Source organism: Anser anser (assembly GCF_964211835.1).
Source record: "Anser anser genome assembly, chromosome: 29".
NCBI lineage: Eukaryota > Metazoa > Chordata > Aves > Anseriformes > Anatidae > Anser > Anser anser.
In genome coordinates, this window is record NC_139750.1 from 2,420,697 (window position 1) to 2,435,851 (window position 15,155).

The 15,155-nt window shown below is 49.6% G+C and overlaps 2 protein-coding genes across 2 annotated transcripts; one reads left to right on the forward strand and one right to left on the reverse strand.

The window, feature by feature from the left end:
• Window positions 1–3,216: 3,216 nt before the first annotated feature.
• LOC310887837 (olfactory receptor 6E1-like) lies at window positions 3,217–4,254 on the forward strand. The gene has a single exon (XM_083814015.1). It carries the CDS (start codon window positions 3,221–3,223, stop codon window positions 4,202–4,204), a length of 984 nt encoding a protein of 327 aa, XP_083670141.1. The 5' UTR covers window positions 3,217–3,220; the 3' UTR covers window positions 4,205–4,254.
• Window positions 4,255–8,414: 4,160 nt separating this feature from the next.
• On the reverse strand, window positions 8,415–12,942 carry LOC310887868 (olfactory receptor 14A16-like). Its single transcript, XM_083814047.1, has 2 exons — window positions 12,809–12,942; window positions 8,415–11,270 (listed from the first exon to the last, which is right to left on the reverse strand). The coding sequence occupies exon 2, from the start codon at window positions 11,246–11,248 to the stop codon at window positions 10,313–10,315; it is 936 nt and encodes a 311-aa protein (XP_083670173.1). The 5' UTR covers window positions 11,249–11,270; window positions 12,809–12,942; the 3' UTR covers window positions 8,415–10,312.
• Between the last annotated feature and the right edge of the window lie 2,213 nt (window positions 12,943–15,155).

Here is a 15,155-nt window from a genome sequence, read left to right on the forward strand (position 1 = left end):
CAGTTCTAAACCACAACATACTGCTCTTGGTGAATGGGCTTGAGCTTTTCCTAAAACAATTACAGCCAATGGATTAATCTCAACAAATTTTCCAGATGAAGCCAGTGCAGAGATTCCCCTTTGCCAGTCCTTTGCACAGAGCAAGGCGGGGCATTTGGGGTCTAAGATCAGCCCAAACCCCATGCTGTAATGACCATGCAAATATGGTTGTACTACCCACTTCTGAGCTTCCCATTTTACTGCCCAAGTGCACCCATTCTGCACTGGGACAGGTCCTGAGGGGACAATACAGCTGTCCTGGTTCCAGTTAGGACAGAGTTAATTTTTCCTCATAGTAGCCGGTAGGGTGCTATGTTTTGGATTAGGATGAAAAGAGCGCTGATAACATGCTGATGTTTTAATTGTTGCAGAGCAGTGTTTACACCAGGCCAAGGACTTTTCGGCTTCTCGCTCTGTCCTGCCAGCGAGCAGGCTAGGGGTGCAGCAGGAGCTGGGAGGGGACAGACCCAGGACAGCTGACCCAAACTGGCCAAAGGGGTATTCCATACCATCTGACGTCATGCTAAACAATATATAGGGGTGGCTGGCCGGGGTGGGGGGGCCAGCTGCTCGGGGATAGGCTGGGCATCGGTCAACGGTTGGTGAGCAATTGCATTGTGCATCACTTGTTTTCTTACACATTATTATTATTAATACTATTATCATTATCACTATTATTATTATTGTTATTATTATATTCCTGTCTTAATAAACTGTCTTTATCTCAACTCACCGGCTTCACTTTCCCGTTTCTCTCCCCCATCCCAGAGAGGGAGGGGGGAGGGTGAGCGAACGGCTGTGTGGTGTTTAGCTGCCGGCCAGGTTAAACCACAACAGTCCTTTTGGTGCCCAACGTGGGGCCCGAAGGGTTGAGATATTGACAGATTTGACCTGAGTGTGTTAAACTAGAATTGGTATAAGTATTGTACCTGCTTAATAGTTGCTAGTCACCATGTTGATTGCCTTAATCTCCAGTCTGCTGTGCCTGTTTTCCAAATTGAGTTTTATAGCGCATTACTTTCTGTATGTGCTCCCTGTTGCACTGTTTATCCTTTCCGGGCCCTGGTTTAAGATTGTTATGGTACTGTGCGGTGTAGCAATGGCTTATGAAATTTCTGGTCATGACTCTAACCTGGTATTTGTACTCAGCACTGTCGTCGACTCTATACTTTGGAAACCATATCTTGGAAACTATTAGCAATTACACCTATTGCCTGTTTTCGTTAGGGAGCCAATCTGTGAAGGGGACAGGGGAAGACATGTTTCCCTCCCTGTTCACTCTCCCTTTCTCCTTCACCACCCTCTTTTCCGCCGAGCTAGTTACGGTGGTTCTCCGAGATGTTGAATATCCTTGGGATACTCAGACCAGCCTGCTCTTGTTGTTATGTCTCCTGAATGCGCTTCAGGTTTTGTTGAGGGTTAAACAACTACTTAGGAATCTCATCCGGAGATCTGTCTTGAGGCGGGATAGTTGCGAGTGGCAGGGAGTGTGGGAGGATATGGGCAGGTTTCTAGAGCAGTGGTCACCTCCAGTGTTTTGGACATTCACCCCTGAACAACTGCAAAATCCTAAAAAGCTGGCAGAATGCTTGAAAAAAAGGTGTCATGACTCTGGCAGTTCCAAAGTGACACAAATCACTGTAGCGTGCTGGGGTCTGGCTTGTGCCTATCGAGCTGCAATTGATGCTACTATCAACCTAGCGACAGCTCCTGCAGCCGCTCCAGCTCCTGCAGCCGCTCCAGCTCCAGCTCCTGCAGCCACTCCAGCTCCTGCAGCCACTCCAGCTCCTGCAGCAGTGTTTAGCTGCCAGCCGGGTTAAACCACAACAACAGCCCACAGAGAAACTACTTCACTGCCTCGAACCCATCATCTCCTCATCCACCCTTGCATTTTGAGGTGTTCTCTTTCTGTAGTCATCTGCTGTGATCTTTTCTATGTCTAAACACATAGGGAAAGGTGAAGGAGAAAATGTCTGTCTTTATTGAGTAAGTTTCTCTCTCTCTTTTTTTCTCTCTCCTTTTTTTTTTTTTTTATTTTTTTTTCCTGTTAGAGGAGTAGTTTGATTTACAGAAGAGAGCAACTTACCAAAATCATCAGAGACTTGAGACTTCAGTAATGAGTTTCACCTACTTCACTCCTGGTGCCTGTGAGAACTTTTTCTCCCGAGGCTTCCCCAACAGTCAATGGAGACAAGAGAAAGTCCTTGTGGCTGGGTTGTCCCAGCCTAGAACTGCCATGCAAAATAAAGGTGAGGGATCTCTTTCAGATGCTCTTCTCTCTCTCAGCATTGACAGGATGGGAGTAAGTTAAATTGCTCAGCCTCCAGGATATGACTTTTAGACAACTGAAATATAAGCCTACACAATAGTACTTGGCACTTTGCTTTTTTTAGGCGCTTCCTCTTTGTACAAGGACCATCCTTAAACTTTTGACGATGACAAGATTTTTCCACCTCTCGGAGCACTAAGGCATTTAGGTGACACCATCTGACAGTAAGAGAGAAGAGCAACTGTTTGGAAACAACTGCATTTCCACGCAGAATGAGGTCAGATGAGATTGTGTGACAGATCCATTTCCATTGATCTGGTGGGACAATAATGAATTTTGTCCTTGATTTAGAGTACTGAAAAAGGCAAACTACACTTGCTACTGGTATTCCCTCTTTCCTGAAGAAACAAAGGAAGATGATGTAAAAGAAAGCAGGGCATTGCAAAAGAGGTACTTGAAATTTGCTTAATTTGAAATCAAACAAGGGATCCCCAGCTGTTGCTAGTCCAAAAAGGCAAGTACTGAGGAGGAGAGAGAATAACTTTCAATGTACATATTTGAATTGATGGTTTAACACCTATGTAATAGAAAGTATTTGTGCAGTACATGATATTTCCTTTTGAAACGTTATGATGGATGTTCGCAATTGTTCTGAGTGAATGTGGACTTTCCCAGGAACAGGGTGCAATCACTAACAACCCCTTGTTAGCCCTGTGTTCTTGAGAAAGAATCATTTGTGGCTGATGGACAAAGTTGGAAAGAAGACAAGAAATTCCCAGAGTACTCTAGCTGATATGTGAAACAGGAAAGCCAGTCTCTCTCTGTTGTATGGGAAGCCTGCAAGCAAGGAAAGAGAGAAGGAAGAAGATAGCCTTCTGTCCAGACCATGAAATTACTGTACTTGGTTTTGCCATGTTCCTGCCTCAGCAGGATAAATGGAAATTGGGCATGGGAACAGGCAATGGAACTGTCATTTCTGAATTCATCCTCTCAGGCTTCTCAGGGCTTGATCAAAGGCTACAGCTATTTCTCTGCCTGGTCCTTCTACTTATGTACCTGACAACGGTGATGGGGAATGCAGCCATCATTTTCCTGGTGTGTGTGGATAACCGCCTGCAAACCCCCATGTACTTTTTCATTGGCAATCTGGCATTCCTGGAAATCTGGTTTACGTCCTCCACAAGCACCAAACTGTTGGGGATTCTGAGCTCTGGCAGGAGAACAATCTCAGTAGGTGGCTGCTTTGCCCAGTCCTCTTTCTATTTTGTCCTGGGTGCTGCAGAGTTCACTCTCCTTGTTGTCATGTCCTTTGACCGTTACGTTGCCATCTGCCAGCCTTTGCGCTATGCTGCCATCATGAGGCATCGGCTCTGCATCCACCTGGTTGCTGCTGTTTGGGTCATGGGCTTCACATTCTTGAGTTACCACCTGGTGCTGCTCTCAAAGCTCACTTTCTGTGGTTTGAACAAGATTGAGCATTTTTTCTGTGACAACACCCCCTTATTCCAACTGTCCTGCTCTGACATCACCCTGCTTTGGAAAACAGAATCAGTTTTCATATTGTTTATCGTGCTGTCTTCCTTGTGTTTAACTCTGGCATCTTACACAAGCATCTTTTTCTGTATTCTGCAAATGCCAGCAGCCTCTGGGAGGAAAAAAGCTTTTGCTACATGTTCTTCCCATCTCACCACCTTGGCCATTGCCTATGGAAGCTGCATTGCTCTCTACGCATGTCCCTCAGGACATGTTTCTTTGGAGACCAACAGCATTGTAGCTTTGCTGAACACTGTCCTGTACCCATTCTTAAACCCCTTCATCTACAGTCTTAGAAACAAGGCCGTGATGCTGGCCCTGAAGGAAGCCATGGCCCGTGCAACAGCACAGCTTTTCCCCTAATCATAATGCATTTCTGAAGAGCAATTTGAGTTCTCTCCTGCCATATCTTACGTAATACCACCATCACATATATGTGACCTCCACATGCAGATGCCTCTGGAGGTTTATGTTCCTTCTGGATTGTGTTAGGCTGCATGATAATCTGCACACAAAATGAAGGCCCAAGGAAGTGATGGCAGGACGAGTAATTCAGTTCATGCCCTGCCCTGGCTTCTTCCAGGCCCAGCACAGGAGAGACCCCAGCTCTTCAAGGGCCCATTTCCACAAGCCCAGAAGAGCACGAAGAACAATGGCAAGTGGGAATCCAAGTCACAGGCTCCTGTGGAACCAAGATCTTGTCCCAGCTCCTTCCAGGGCTGCCCTAGGAGGGCTGTCAGCCCAGTGTCCAGGCGGAAACCCATCAAGATGCGTCACTGGCAGCAGCTCTCCGCATCACCATTTGGACTAAGGGGATTGCTGCCTAGGGCTGTAGGTCACCTGATGGTTGTACAGAGGGCTAAGTGCAGCAGCTGGACTAGAACCAGGGCGTCAGACGGCCCATGTGTTGTAGTCTGGAACAGGAGAGATGGGAGTGTGTGGACTTAGTATGTGTGTGCCTGTGTCTGTGAATATGTGTGAGGTTGGGGTGGTGTGTGCCAGCAGCTGGAGTGGGACTGTGCCCACGGGGGCTCATATGTCCACGTGCCTTCAACTGGGGAGGCTGGGAGCCAGGAACTTGTCCTGGGCAGGCTGAGTGTCTGATCACAACTGCTGGAGGGATCTACCTTGCACCCACACACATGCACATGCATTTGTGCTCACAAGCACTTTATATTTCCCAATAATGGGCCTCTGTCTTGCTCAGCCAGAGAGGGGATCAGGATAATGCTGCTGCTGCTGTTTTGTTTGTGTGAATGCTGAGTGTGCCTTCCTGCATTCACCTGTGTCCTGTGTCATTGTGGACTGCACTCTGCTGCTAAAGGGATTGAGAAAAACACATTAGTGATATCAGTCGTGGCATACCTCTTGGCTGGCTTTGATTCTAGTTCATATTGGAGTTCTACCACGTCTAGCACTGCAGCACTCAGTAGTGGCATGATTGCATTCAGGCCACGATAGTCCACTGTTAGTCTCTACTCTCTGTCAGCCATTCACACTGGCCATATGGGACTATTAAAGGGTGAGCGAGTCTTGCTATTCACTTCTCGGCTCTGCAGTCAATAAACCAGCTCATGAATGTGAATCAGGGAGTCTCAGTTAGTGCAGTATTGCTCCCTGTGCACCACTTAGGTAGTGATCAGCATGTGCTGCTCTTCGACCCTCAGCAGCCCCACAACAGAAGGGTCCTCCAAGAGACCAGGCAAGGCAAACAGCTGTTTAATATCATCTTAATGAAGCTCCACTTCAGCCTCCAATACAGTTAATTGTCAGGATTCCCCTGTCACTCCAGAAATAAAAATGGGTTCTGCCCCTTTATAGCTGGATGGCATTGCAGTACACTGTGCAGTGGTGTCCACTAGAGCCTTATACTTCTGTGGGTCTGAAGTGTCAGGCCATCGAACCCACACAGTCCAATAAACTCAGTTGTCCCTCCACCTGACTGAAGGCAGAGCACCTCTGGTCCTGGTCATAGTATTCATGGAAATTGGAGCAGCAATTTTCCTGGAAGAAACACCTGCCCCCTCCCCTCCCCCCCCACCCCCCCACCCCCCTTTGCAATTGTTTTTCCTTGTAACATACATACCCATGCCTCTAGGGTTGAGGTAGATTTCCCATCCCATTTTCTCATGTCCCCTCCATGGTCACGTGGGTAAAACCACAGAGTGGTATGTTGTGTGGACCCACCATATCCCCTTTCTTGAGCAGAGGGATGCTTACTCCTAATAGCTGAGGTACTGATTCATACATGTGGGGGGAGGAAGGTATATGCTCTTTGAGTTGGTGGACCTCTCGGGAAAGTTTCTCCACAACCAAGACGCAGGCAAATAGTGAAGAAGAAATGCCGGTCATGACCACACTGCATCTAAGGGGATCTACTTTCCATTAGGGCTATCTGCACAAGAAAAGTCTTAGAAAAACAGACTATAATAAGATAAATACTGTAAAGGAGTTGACTAAAGAGTTCATTAGAGTTCTGGGAGATGGGGCAAGTTTCTAACTTCCTGACGCTCCTACAGCAACTGGGCAGAATAGAATGATAGAATCATTAAGGTTGGATAGACCTCCGAGGTCATCTGGTCCAACCGTGCCTGGTCCCACCAATGTCACCCACTAAATCATGTACCTAAGCGCCAGGTCCAACCTCTCCTTAAACACCCCCAGGGACGGTGATGCCACCACCTCCCTGGGGAACCCATTCCAATGCCTGACTACTCTTTCTGAGAAATGTCTCCTAATTTCCAAACTAAACCTCCCCTGGAGCAACTTGAGGCCATTCCCTGTAGTCCTATCACTAGTTATCTGCAAGAAGAGGCTGACCCCCAGCTCCCCACAACTTCCTTTTGGTAGTTGGAGAGAGCAATCAGGTCTCCCCTGAGCCTCCTCTTCTCCAGACTAAACAACCCCAGTTCCCTCAGCCACTCCTCATAGGACTTGTGTTCCAGACCCTTCAACGGCATCACAGCCCTTCTCTGGACATGCTCCAGGGCCTCAATGTCCTCCTTGTAGTGAGGGATCCAAAGCTGAACACAATACTCGAGGTGCGGCCTCACCAGAGTAGAGTACAGGGGGATGATCACCTCCCTGGTCCTGCTGGCTGCACTATTCCTTACACAAGGCAGGATGCCATTGGCTTTCTTGGCCACCTGGGCACACTGCTGGGTCATGTTCAGGTGAGCATCAATCAGCACCACTAGATCTTTTTCCTCTGCACAGCTTTCCAAACACTGTGCCACAAGCCTGTAGCATTGCATGAGGTTGTTGTGGCCAAAGTGCAGGACCCAGCACTTAGCCAAGTTGAACCTCATCCCATTGGCCTCTAACCATTGATCCATCTCATCCAGGTCCCTCTGTGGGGCCTTCATACCCTCTGACAGATCGACACTTCTCCCCAACTTGGTATCGTCTACAAACCTACTGAGGGTGCACTCAATTCCCTCATCCAAGTCATCAATAAAGATATTAAAGAGGATGGGCCCCAACACCGACCCCTGGGGAACACCACTGGTGACCGGTGACCAGCTGGATTTCACTCCTTTCACCACCTCACTCTGGGCCTGGCCGTCCGGCCAGTTTTTAACCCAGCAAAGAGTGTACCTGTCCAAGCCATGGGCTGCCAGCTTCTCCAGGAGAATTCTGTGGGAGACTGTGTCAAAGGCCTTGCTGAAGTCTAGGTAAACTACTTCAACAGCCTTTCCCTCATCCACCAAGCAGGTCACCCGGTCATAGAAGGAAATGAGGTTGGTCAGGCAGGTTCATGCCTTTCATGAACCCATGCTGACTGGGCCTGATCCCCCCATTGTCCCACATATGCTGCGTGATTGCCTTCAAGATGACCTCTTCCCTCACCTTTCCTGGCACTGTAGTTGGGCTGACAAGCCTGGAGTTCCCTGGGTGTCTGTGATCCTGTAGCTGAAGACAATTGTCTCCCACACAGAACCCCAGTTCTGGGAAACACTGACCTTTAACAAGAAAGAAACAAATGAACAAACAAAACGTCAATAGACACAGAATCTCCTTAATGACTACTATATAAAACCAAAAGAAAACAAACCCCCAAAGAACTGTAGAAGCTGAAAAGTGTGTGGACATATATTCTTAGATTTTAATCTTTCAGTTTCTTGTTTCATTTTTAATTGATATTAATTGACATCAATTGACATCTTTCAGGCCCAGAGCTTGAAAGAAAAAGACGGACTGACGTCTTGCACATAGCCTTGGACCCCCCATATTTTTCCTGCCCAGGATTACCTGTGACACCCCTCACTCTCTGCACAGAGCAAGTCACACTGAGGTGTTGACCTCTCTTCACTGGTTTAGATTGTTAGGGGATCCTGTTGTTTCCCCTAGCAGAATGGGTCTCCCCAGGCATCTGGAATTCACTCAAAGGTTCGACTCTTACTTAATGCAGAGAGAATATAATTGTACCCATATACTCAGAGTATACTATACTATATACATTTATATATATACTATACTCTATATAGCATGACTATATATATACTATACATATTTACTATTTTTAAGCTATATATATTATATCTAATATATATATACACATATATGTGTGTGTGTGTTCGCTCAGAGTGAGCAGGCAGTGCTGGGAATAGCCAATGCCAGAGGCTGGGGGTGATGAAAGTCCTGGGTCACCTTCCTGGGCTCTTCATGCCACCAAGTGCTCAGACTGGCAACCTGCCTCCTCTGCATGCACTTCTTGTCTCCTGTCCATGAGCTCTGGCTCTGCACCACAAATCCTCTGCTGTGAGTCCTCACCCAGCATGGCCACACAACTCAGACAACATCCGAGTTTTCCTCTGCCAGGCACCTTCCAGCCCACCTCCTCCCCAGCTTTTCCACCCTCCCCTGTCTCCAACCAGCCCAGCAGCACACTCAGGGCTGGCCCCACTGCAGTGCCCACCGTGGGGTGTTGCAGAGCTCTGGGTGCTCAGCACAGCCCCAGCCCCTCCAAAGGGCACAGCCGCTCCAAGCTCAAGTGCTTGGCTCCAAGAGATCCTTAACCCTGACCGCCTGAATCCCTTCTGTGACTGTCCCTGTCCCCAGCACAGGACTCCTGGACCTGGAGCTCCCCGGGCTGTTGCTCCTGTCCCAGTGACAGACCAGCCTGCCCCGAGCTGGTACATGCAGAAAAAGTGTTTCCTTACTCATTTATTCCTCCCTGTAAGCACAGAACTGCTCCTTTTCTCTTCCCTAGGGATGTACTTGACTTCAGAGAGACTTTCCCTAGGGGACTGTGTCCATGCAGCCCCCACCTGCCATTCCTGTCCCCTCCCTGTGCTTCCTGCAGGACCCAGAGCTGGTGGTGATGCTCTGCAGACTGAGAGGCCTAGTTTAAAACCATTTCCTCTTGTCCTGTCAATAATGGCCCAAGCAAAAGTTGCTCTCCATCTTTTTTTATAAGCTCCCTTTAAGTATTGAAAAGCTTCAATGAGGTCACCCCAGAGCCTTCTATTCTCCAGGCTGAACAATCCCAGCTCTCTCAGCCTTTCTTCACAGGAGATGTGTTCCAGCCCTCTGATCAACTTTGTGGCCCTCGTCTGGACACGCTCTAACAGATCAACATCCTTCTTGTGCTGGGGACCCTGCAATCGAAATGAGGCCTCACAAGGGCAACCAGAGAGGCACAATCACCTCCCTTGACCTGCTGGCCACTCCTCTGTTGATGCAGCCCAGGGTGCGTTTTTGTCTTCTGGGCTGCAAGTGCACACTGCTGGCTCATGTCAAACATTTTGTCCACCAGAACCTACAAGTCCTTCTCAGCAAGGCTGCTCTCAATGAGTTCTTCTCCCAGTCTGGCCACTTGTCTGGAATTGCCCTGGACCAGGTGCAGTACCTTGCACTTGGACTTGTTGAACCTCATTATGTTGATATTGGGCCCACTTCTCAAGCTTGTCCAGGTCCTTTTGGATGGCATCCCTTCCTTCTGTTGTATCAACTGCACCACTCAGCTTGGTGTCATCTACAACCTTGCTGAGGTGCACTTGATCCCACTCTCTATGTCAATGATAAAAATACTAAACAGTACTGGTCCCAAGAGGAGACCCCTGAGGGGCACCACTTGTCGCCGGCCTACGCCTGGACATGGAGCCATTGAGAGTGATTCCATAGAGCAGTGTCCTCCACCTGAAGATAACATAATTTCCTCCAGATAAAACAAGTTATCCTCCAGATAAAACACTTTCTTTAGCCTGTTTCTGACCTCAGCTGTGGAAGAAAAGACCAGGCACCAGCACCGAGGAAATGCCCTTTTATTACAGAGATGTGACAGAGCTGTGCCATAACACCAGATATATGTACATGGGCATCTGGGTGCGACAGAGTGTGTTCAGACCTCTGCAGAAGTGGAGTGAATGCAGAAATTCCTGGACAAACAAGATCATCACAGACAAAAAGCCCAGAGACCAGGAGTTTCCAGAGATCAACCGGAAATACTTTGTGAAGGACATGGTCATATTATTGCTGCTGAAGGACTGCTGTTTGGGTCAGCTTCTTCAGTGCGTCCTTCAGCTCCTTGTTCCTCATGCTGTAGATGAGAGGGTTCACTGCTGGAGGCACCACCGAGTACAGAACTGTCACCACCAGGTCCAGAGATGGGGAGGAGATGGAAGGGGGCTTCAGGTAGGCAAACATGCCAGTGCAGGAAAAGATGGAAACAACAGCCAGGTGAGGGAGGCATATGGAAAACGCTTTGCGCTGTCCCTGCTCTGAGGGCATCCTCAGAACAACCCTGATGATATGCACGTACGAGAAAAGAATGAAAATAAAACACCCAAAAGCTAGACAGACACTAACCACAAGAAGCCCAAATTCCCCCAGGTGGGAATCTGAGCAGGAGAGCTTGAGGATCTGGGGAATATCACAAAAGAACTTGTCCAGGACATTGCCTTGGCAGAGGGAGAGTGAAAATGTATTCACAGTGTGCAGGACAGTGTTGAGAAAACCACTGCCCCAGGCAGCTGCTACCATGATGACACAAGCTCTGCTGTCCATGAGTGTCCCATAGTGCAGGGGTTTGCAGATGGCAACGTAGCGGTCATAAGCCATGACTGTGAGAAGGGAATATTCTGCTCCAAGCATGAGTAAGAGAAAAAAGACCTGGGTAGCACATCCTGAGTAGGAAATGGCCCTGGTGTCCCAGAGGGAGTTGGCCATGGCTTTCGGGACAGTGGTGGAGATGGAGCCCAGGTCGAGGAGGGCGAGGTTGAGGAGGAAGAAGTACATGGGGGTGTGGAGGCGGTGGTCGCAGGCTACGGCTGTGAGGATGAGGCCGTTGCCCAGGAGGGCAGCCAGGTAGATGCCCAGGAAGAGCCTGAAGTGCAGGAGCTGCAGCTCGCGTGTGTCTGCGAATGGCAGGAGGAGGAACTCATTGGGGAAGCTGCTGTTGGACATTTGCTGCCTCTGGTAAGGTAGCCTGTCCATGGAGGAAAACACACAGACAGTCAGGACAGGGTCTCTGAGCAGAATCCACTCCATTTCTCACTGACCCATTGCACACTCACTTCCATTCTCCCCTGATCAGGATGGCATAGTTCCAGCTCCTCAGCTAGCACTCTGCCCTGTTCTGGGTGAGTGCACTCTAAGGAAGAAAATTCCCTGCCTGGGGGCTCCTTCACAGGATGCTGAGTGCCAAAATCTGCTCCTCAGCTGAACCCCATCTTGCTGCCCCAGAGAGCTGACACCCGAGAGCCACAGTGTAAGGGAGAGAGGAACACAGAGGGGTGGAGGGAAAAGGACAAGCAGTATGACTGAAAGAGGGGAGGGACAGATGAGCAAGCAGAAAGGGGTCACCCTGCCCAGCCGTGCCTGCTGCTTGCCAGGCAGCACCATGGAGAGCAGTGGCTCTCAGCCCTTTTTCCAGGCAGTGGGACAGGGCACATAACTGGAGAGGCAGACCTTCCTTCTTCTGGGGCTTTGGCTACCAAGGAGGCAGCTCCTGCCTGGGTCCCTGCAAGCTAGGAGGGCAGAGGCTCTGCAGGGTGGGAGAGGAGAACTGAGTGGGGTAGCTCAGGGAGTTGCACCTCTGCAGCAGGTCCCTTTCTTTCTTCCCTTTGCAGGTCCCTTTCTCCCTGCCCATTTCTGCTGCCTGCAGCCATTCCTACAAGGAACTGCTTCTCTGTCACCACGTCTGTGCCCTGCCAGTGCTTCCAGACCCAATCCCATCTGCTGTGTGCTCAGCTCTGCCCTGCACCCTCTCAGTGTGTACAGGTGCTGAAGAGCAGGTCACACAAGCCCTGATGAAACTGGGAAGGTGATGCTGCTGCCTTCTGAAGGCTTGCGGGTACTGAAGGCACTTTCTGAGGTTCCTCATAAAATTCGAGGTGACAGAAACTCAAAATCTTCTCTACTCTGTACAGCTCTGTTTCCATTCCCATCCTGATAAACCAAAGAGAGGTGAAAGCGCAGTTTCTGGACAGCCCAGACCATACCAAGCAGCCTCAGCCTTAACCTTCCGTCTGAAGAGTCCCCTCTGACATAGTCTGGGGATGCTGTGGAGCTGTAAGCAACCTGCCCCAGGAAGCCTCTGGGCACCAGCAGGACCCTGCCCTGCTCTGCCCTGCCAGGGGGGCTCCTTCCACCCACAGCCTCTCCCCGCAGTGCCCTGGGCACCTCCCTGGGTATGCTGAGTGCTGAGCCTGGCAGGCGCCAGAGGCCCTGCCCCAGCACACAGCCCCTGGGGCACAGCAGAGACCCTGCTCTGCACCACAGCCCTGGCCACCCCTGCCTGCACCCTGGCTGAACAGCCTGCAGCCAGCCCTGTGAGGAGGAACCCTCATCTCCTGTAACTCTAATAGCTTTGGCTGATAATCCCTGCTCTGGAACTTGTATTTGCATCTTATTCAAAAAAAACTGAGAGTTCTCCTGAAAGCTCCCAAAGGCTGTGGGATTTGCCAGCAAATCTGGAGATGGCTCCAGGAACTAGAGCTGCCTTCCCTGCAGCCAGACGCTTACCTTGTTCAGGGCTGTGAAAATTTGTCCCGCAGTGAGCTCTCAGCAGCTCCTCTCCACACTGCCTTTAACATCTCCCTCCCTTCTCTCAGCCGCCCTTGTCCCCTGCAGACAGTGCCTCCAGCCCTGCTGCGCTGTGCAGAGGAGCTGCTCCTGGGCAGAGCTGTCTCTCTGCAGCGCTGCCTGCTTGCCAGGAGCTCCCCTTGGGCCCAGGAGCCCAGCCCAGCTCAGCAGCACAGCTCCAGCTCAATGCCTCTCTGTCTCTCCCCTCTCTTGTGTCCCTTGAGATAGCCCTGGTCCTCCAGGTGAATCAACTTTGAAACACACTGAATTAATCACTGATGTTCCTTCCCTCAACTGCTGAAGGAATCTCATTTCCAGCTCTGTCCTTACTAATTTCAGAGAATGGATGAGGTCCAAGGATCACCTTTCCATGCCCTGTTTTTAGGCAGGACGCTAAATACAGGCCTGGAGTGCTACATCAGATGCCAGGACTCTCACACATGACTACCTGTGGCTGGTAGGGCCGCATTGGTCCTGGGCAGGAAAACCATCCCCATCCAGAGTGAATGTGTGGCAGAAACCCAACACAGGAATTGCAGGCAAAGACTTTGTGCAAATGAGTGAGTGCTGTCCCTGCGGTGTGGCAAGGTCTGTTCCTTCCCTACCCAGTAGATGCAGGCAGCCCATGAAGAGGAAGCACATCACTCTGGAGTCCCCACTTATGTGCCTACATTCTCAGCTGCTGTTTGTTCCCTCCCCCCAACTTTTACTCAACCCCTTGATGTCAAGGAACAAGCCAACAATTTTCACAGAGTGCCTGTCAGCAGCACCTGGGTGTTCCTGGAGATCAGTTTCACCTTTGCCAGAGGCCTTCAGGGGCTGCAGAGACACACCTGGCAGCAAACCCTTTTTCCTGCCAGGCCTGCCCAGGGCATCCCAGCTCTGATTCTCTCTGTCCTTGGGGACAGCAGGGTTTGCTCTCTCTGTTGTCATCTTGTTTCTTCCGTATATTTCCATCTGCTGTCCATTCTACCAAGTCTTTGGCTTCAAACAAAGCCTTTGCACATGCAGGGTCTTGGACATTTGTTACCTGGCTTCCCAAAGGAAAAGTCACAGCTTGCCCTGGTGCCACAACTGTGATGCTACAACACAAAGGTGCACCAATGCCCTCAGCCACAGACCAGAAGGAGCTGTTGCCTGTGCTTTTTGACAAGGGTGCCAAGACAGGAACACTCTTCACCACCTGTGAAAGGTCATGAAGGTGGCGTGGACTCCCTGAGGACTGGATAAAAACAAAAATTACATGCAGCTTTCCAGAAGGTCCACGAGATCAGCCGGGGAGCTAAAGCTTGCTTAGCATTACTTTGGTAGAGGAGCCTGTTCCAGAGCGTGTCCTCTTGGATCTCATTGCTGGCAGTCCGAAGAAGAAGGTGACTGAAAGTGAGGGTAGATCATAGCTGACCACCCTCATTATTTCCTAGGATGAAATGACCACATCTGTGGGTGAAACTAGAGCAATGAATCTCATTTACCAGGATTCCAGCAAGGTTTTCAATACAATCCCCCACAGCAATCTCTTTTCCAATAAGAAGCAGGTTGGAGGGATAGGCCAATTGAAACTCTGTGATATCCAACAAGGACAAATCCCAAGTTGTGCCTCTGAGGTGGACAAGTTCCCTACAGTGACACAGGTAAGGGCTTGTATAGCGTTATATTATAGAATCTAAATGGATCATGACAAATTCAATCAAATGGTGTAGAATAGTTCATTTGTAAGGGATCTTCAAAAGTCATCCAGTTCAACTGCCTGACCTTTTCAGGGCTAAGCAAAAGTTAGAAACTATGTATGAGAGTATTGTCCAAATGCCTGTTCAACACTGACAGGCCTGGGACATCAACCAGGTCTCTAGGAAAGCCTGTTCCTGTGTTTGATCAACCTCACAGAAGAGAAATGTTTCCTAATGTCCAGTGTGATCCTCCCCTGCTGCAGCTTTGTACCATTCCCATGCATCCTGTCATCAGTTTTCATGGAAAAGAGACTGGCACCTCCCTTTCCACTTCCCCTTCTCAGGAAGTTGTCAAGAGCAATGAGGCCTTCTGTCTGCCTTTTTTTCTCCAGACTAGACAACCCAAGTGTCCTCAGGCTCTCCTCACAGGACATGCCTTCCAGCCTTTTGACCAGCTTTGTTGTCCTCCTCTGGATGCTTTCAACTCCACATCTTTCTTCTGTTGTGGAGCCCAGAACAGTGTACATGATTCAAGGGGAGGCCTCACCAATGCTGAATATAGCAGAAGACTCACCTCTTTGACCATCTGGCTGTGCTGTGCTTAATGCATCCCAAGATGT

Bases quoted from the DNA above. Each gene is read 5' to 3' on its own strand.
- LOC310887868 (XM_083814047.1), bottom strand. From the start codon at position 11,248: ATGTCCAACAGCAGCTTCCCCAATGAGTTCCTCCTCCTGCCATTCGCA.
- LOC310887837 (XM_083814015.1), top strand. From the start codon at position 3,221: ATGTTCCTGCCTCAGCAGGATAAATGGAAATTGGGCATGGGAACAGGC.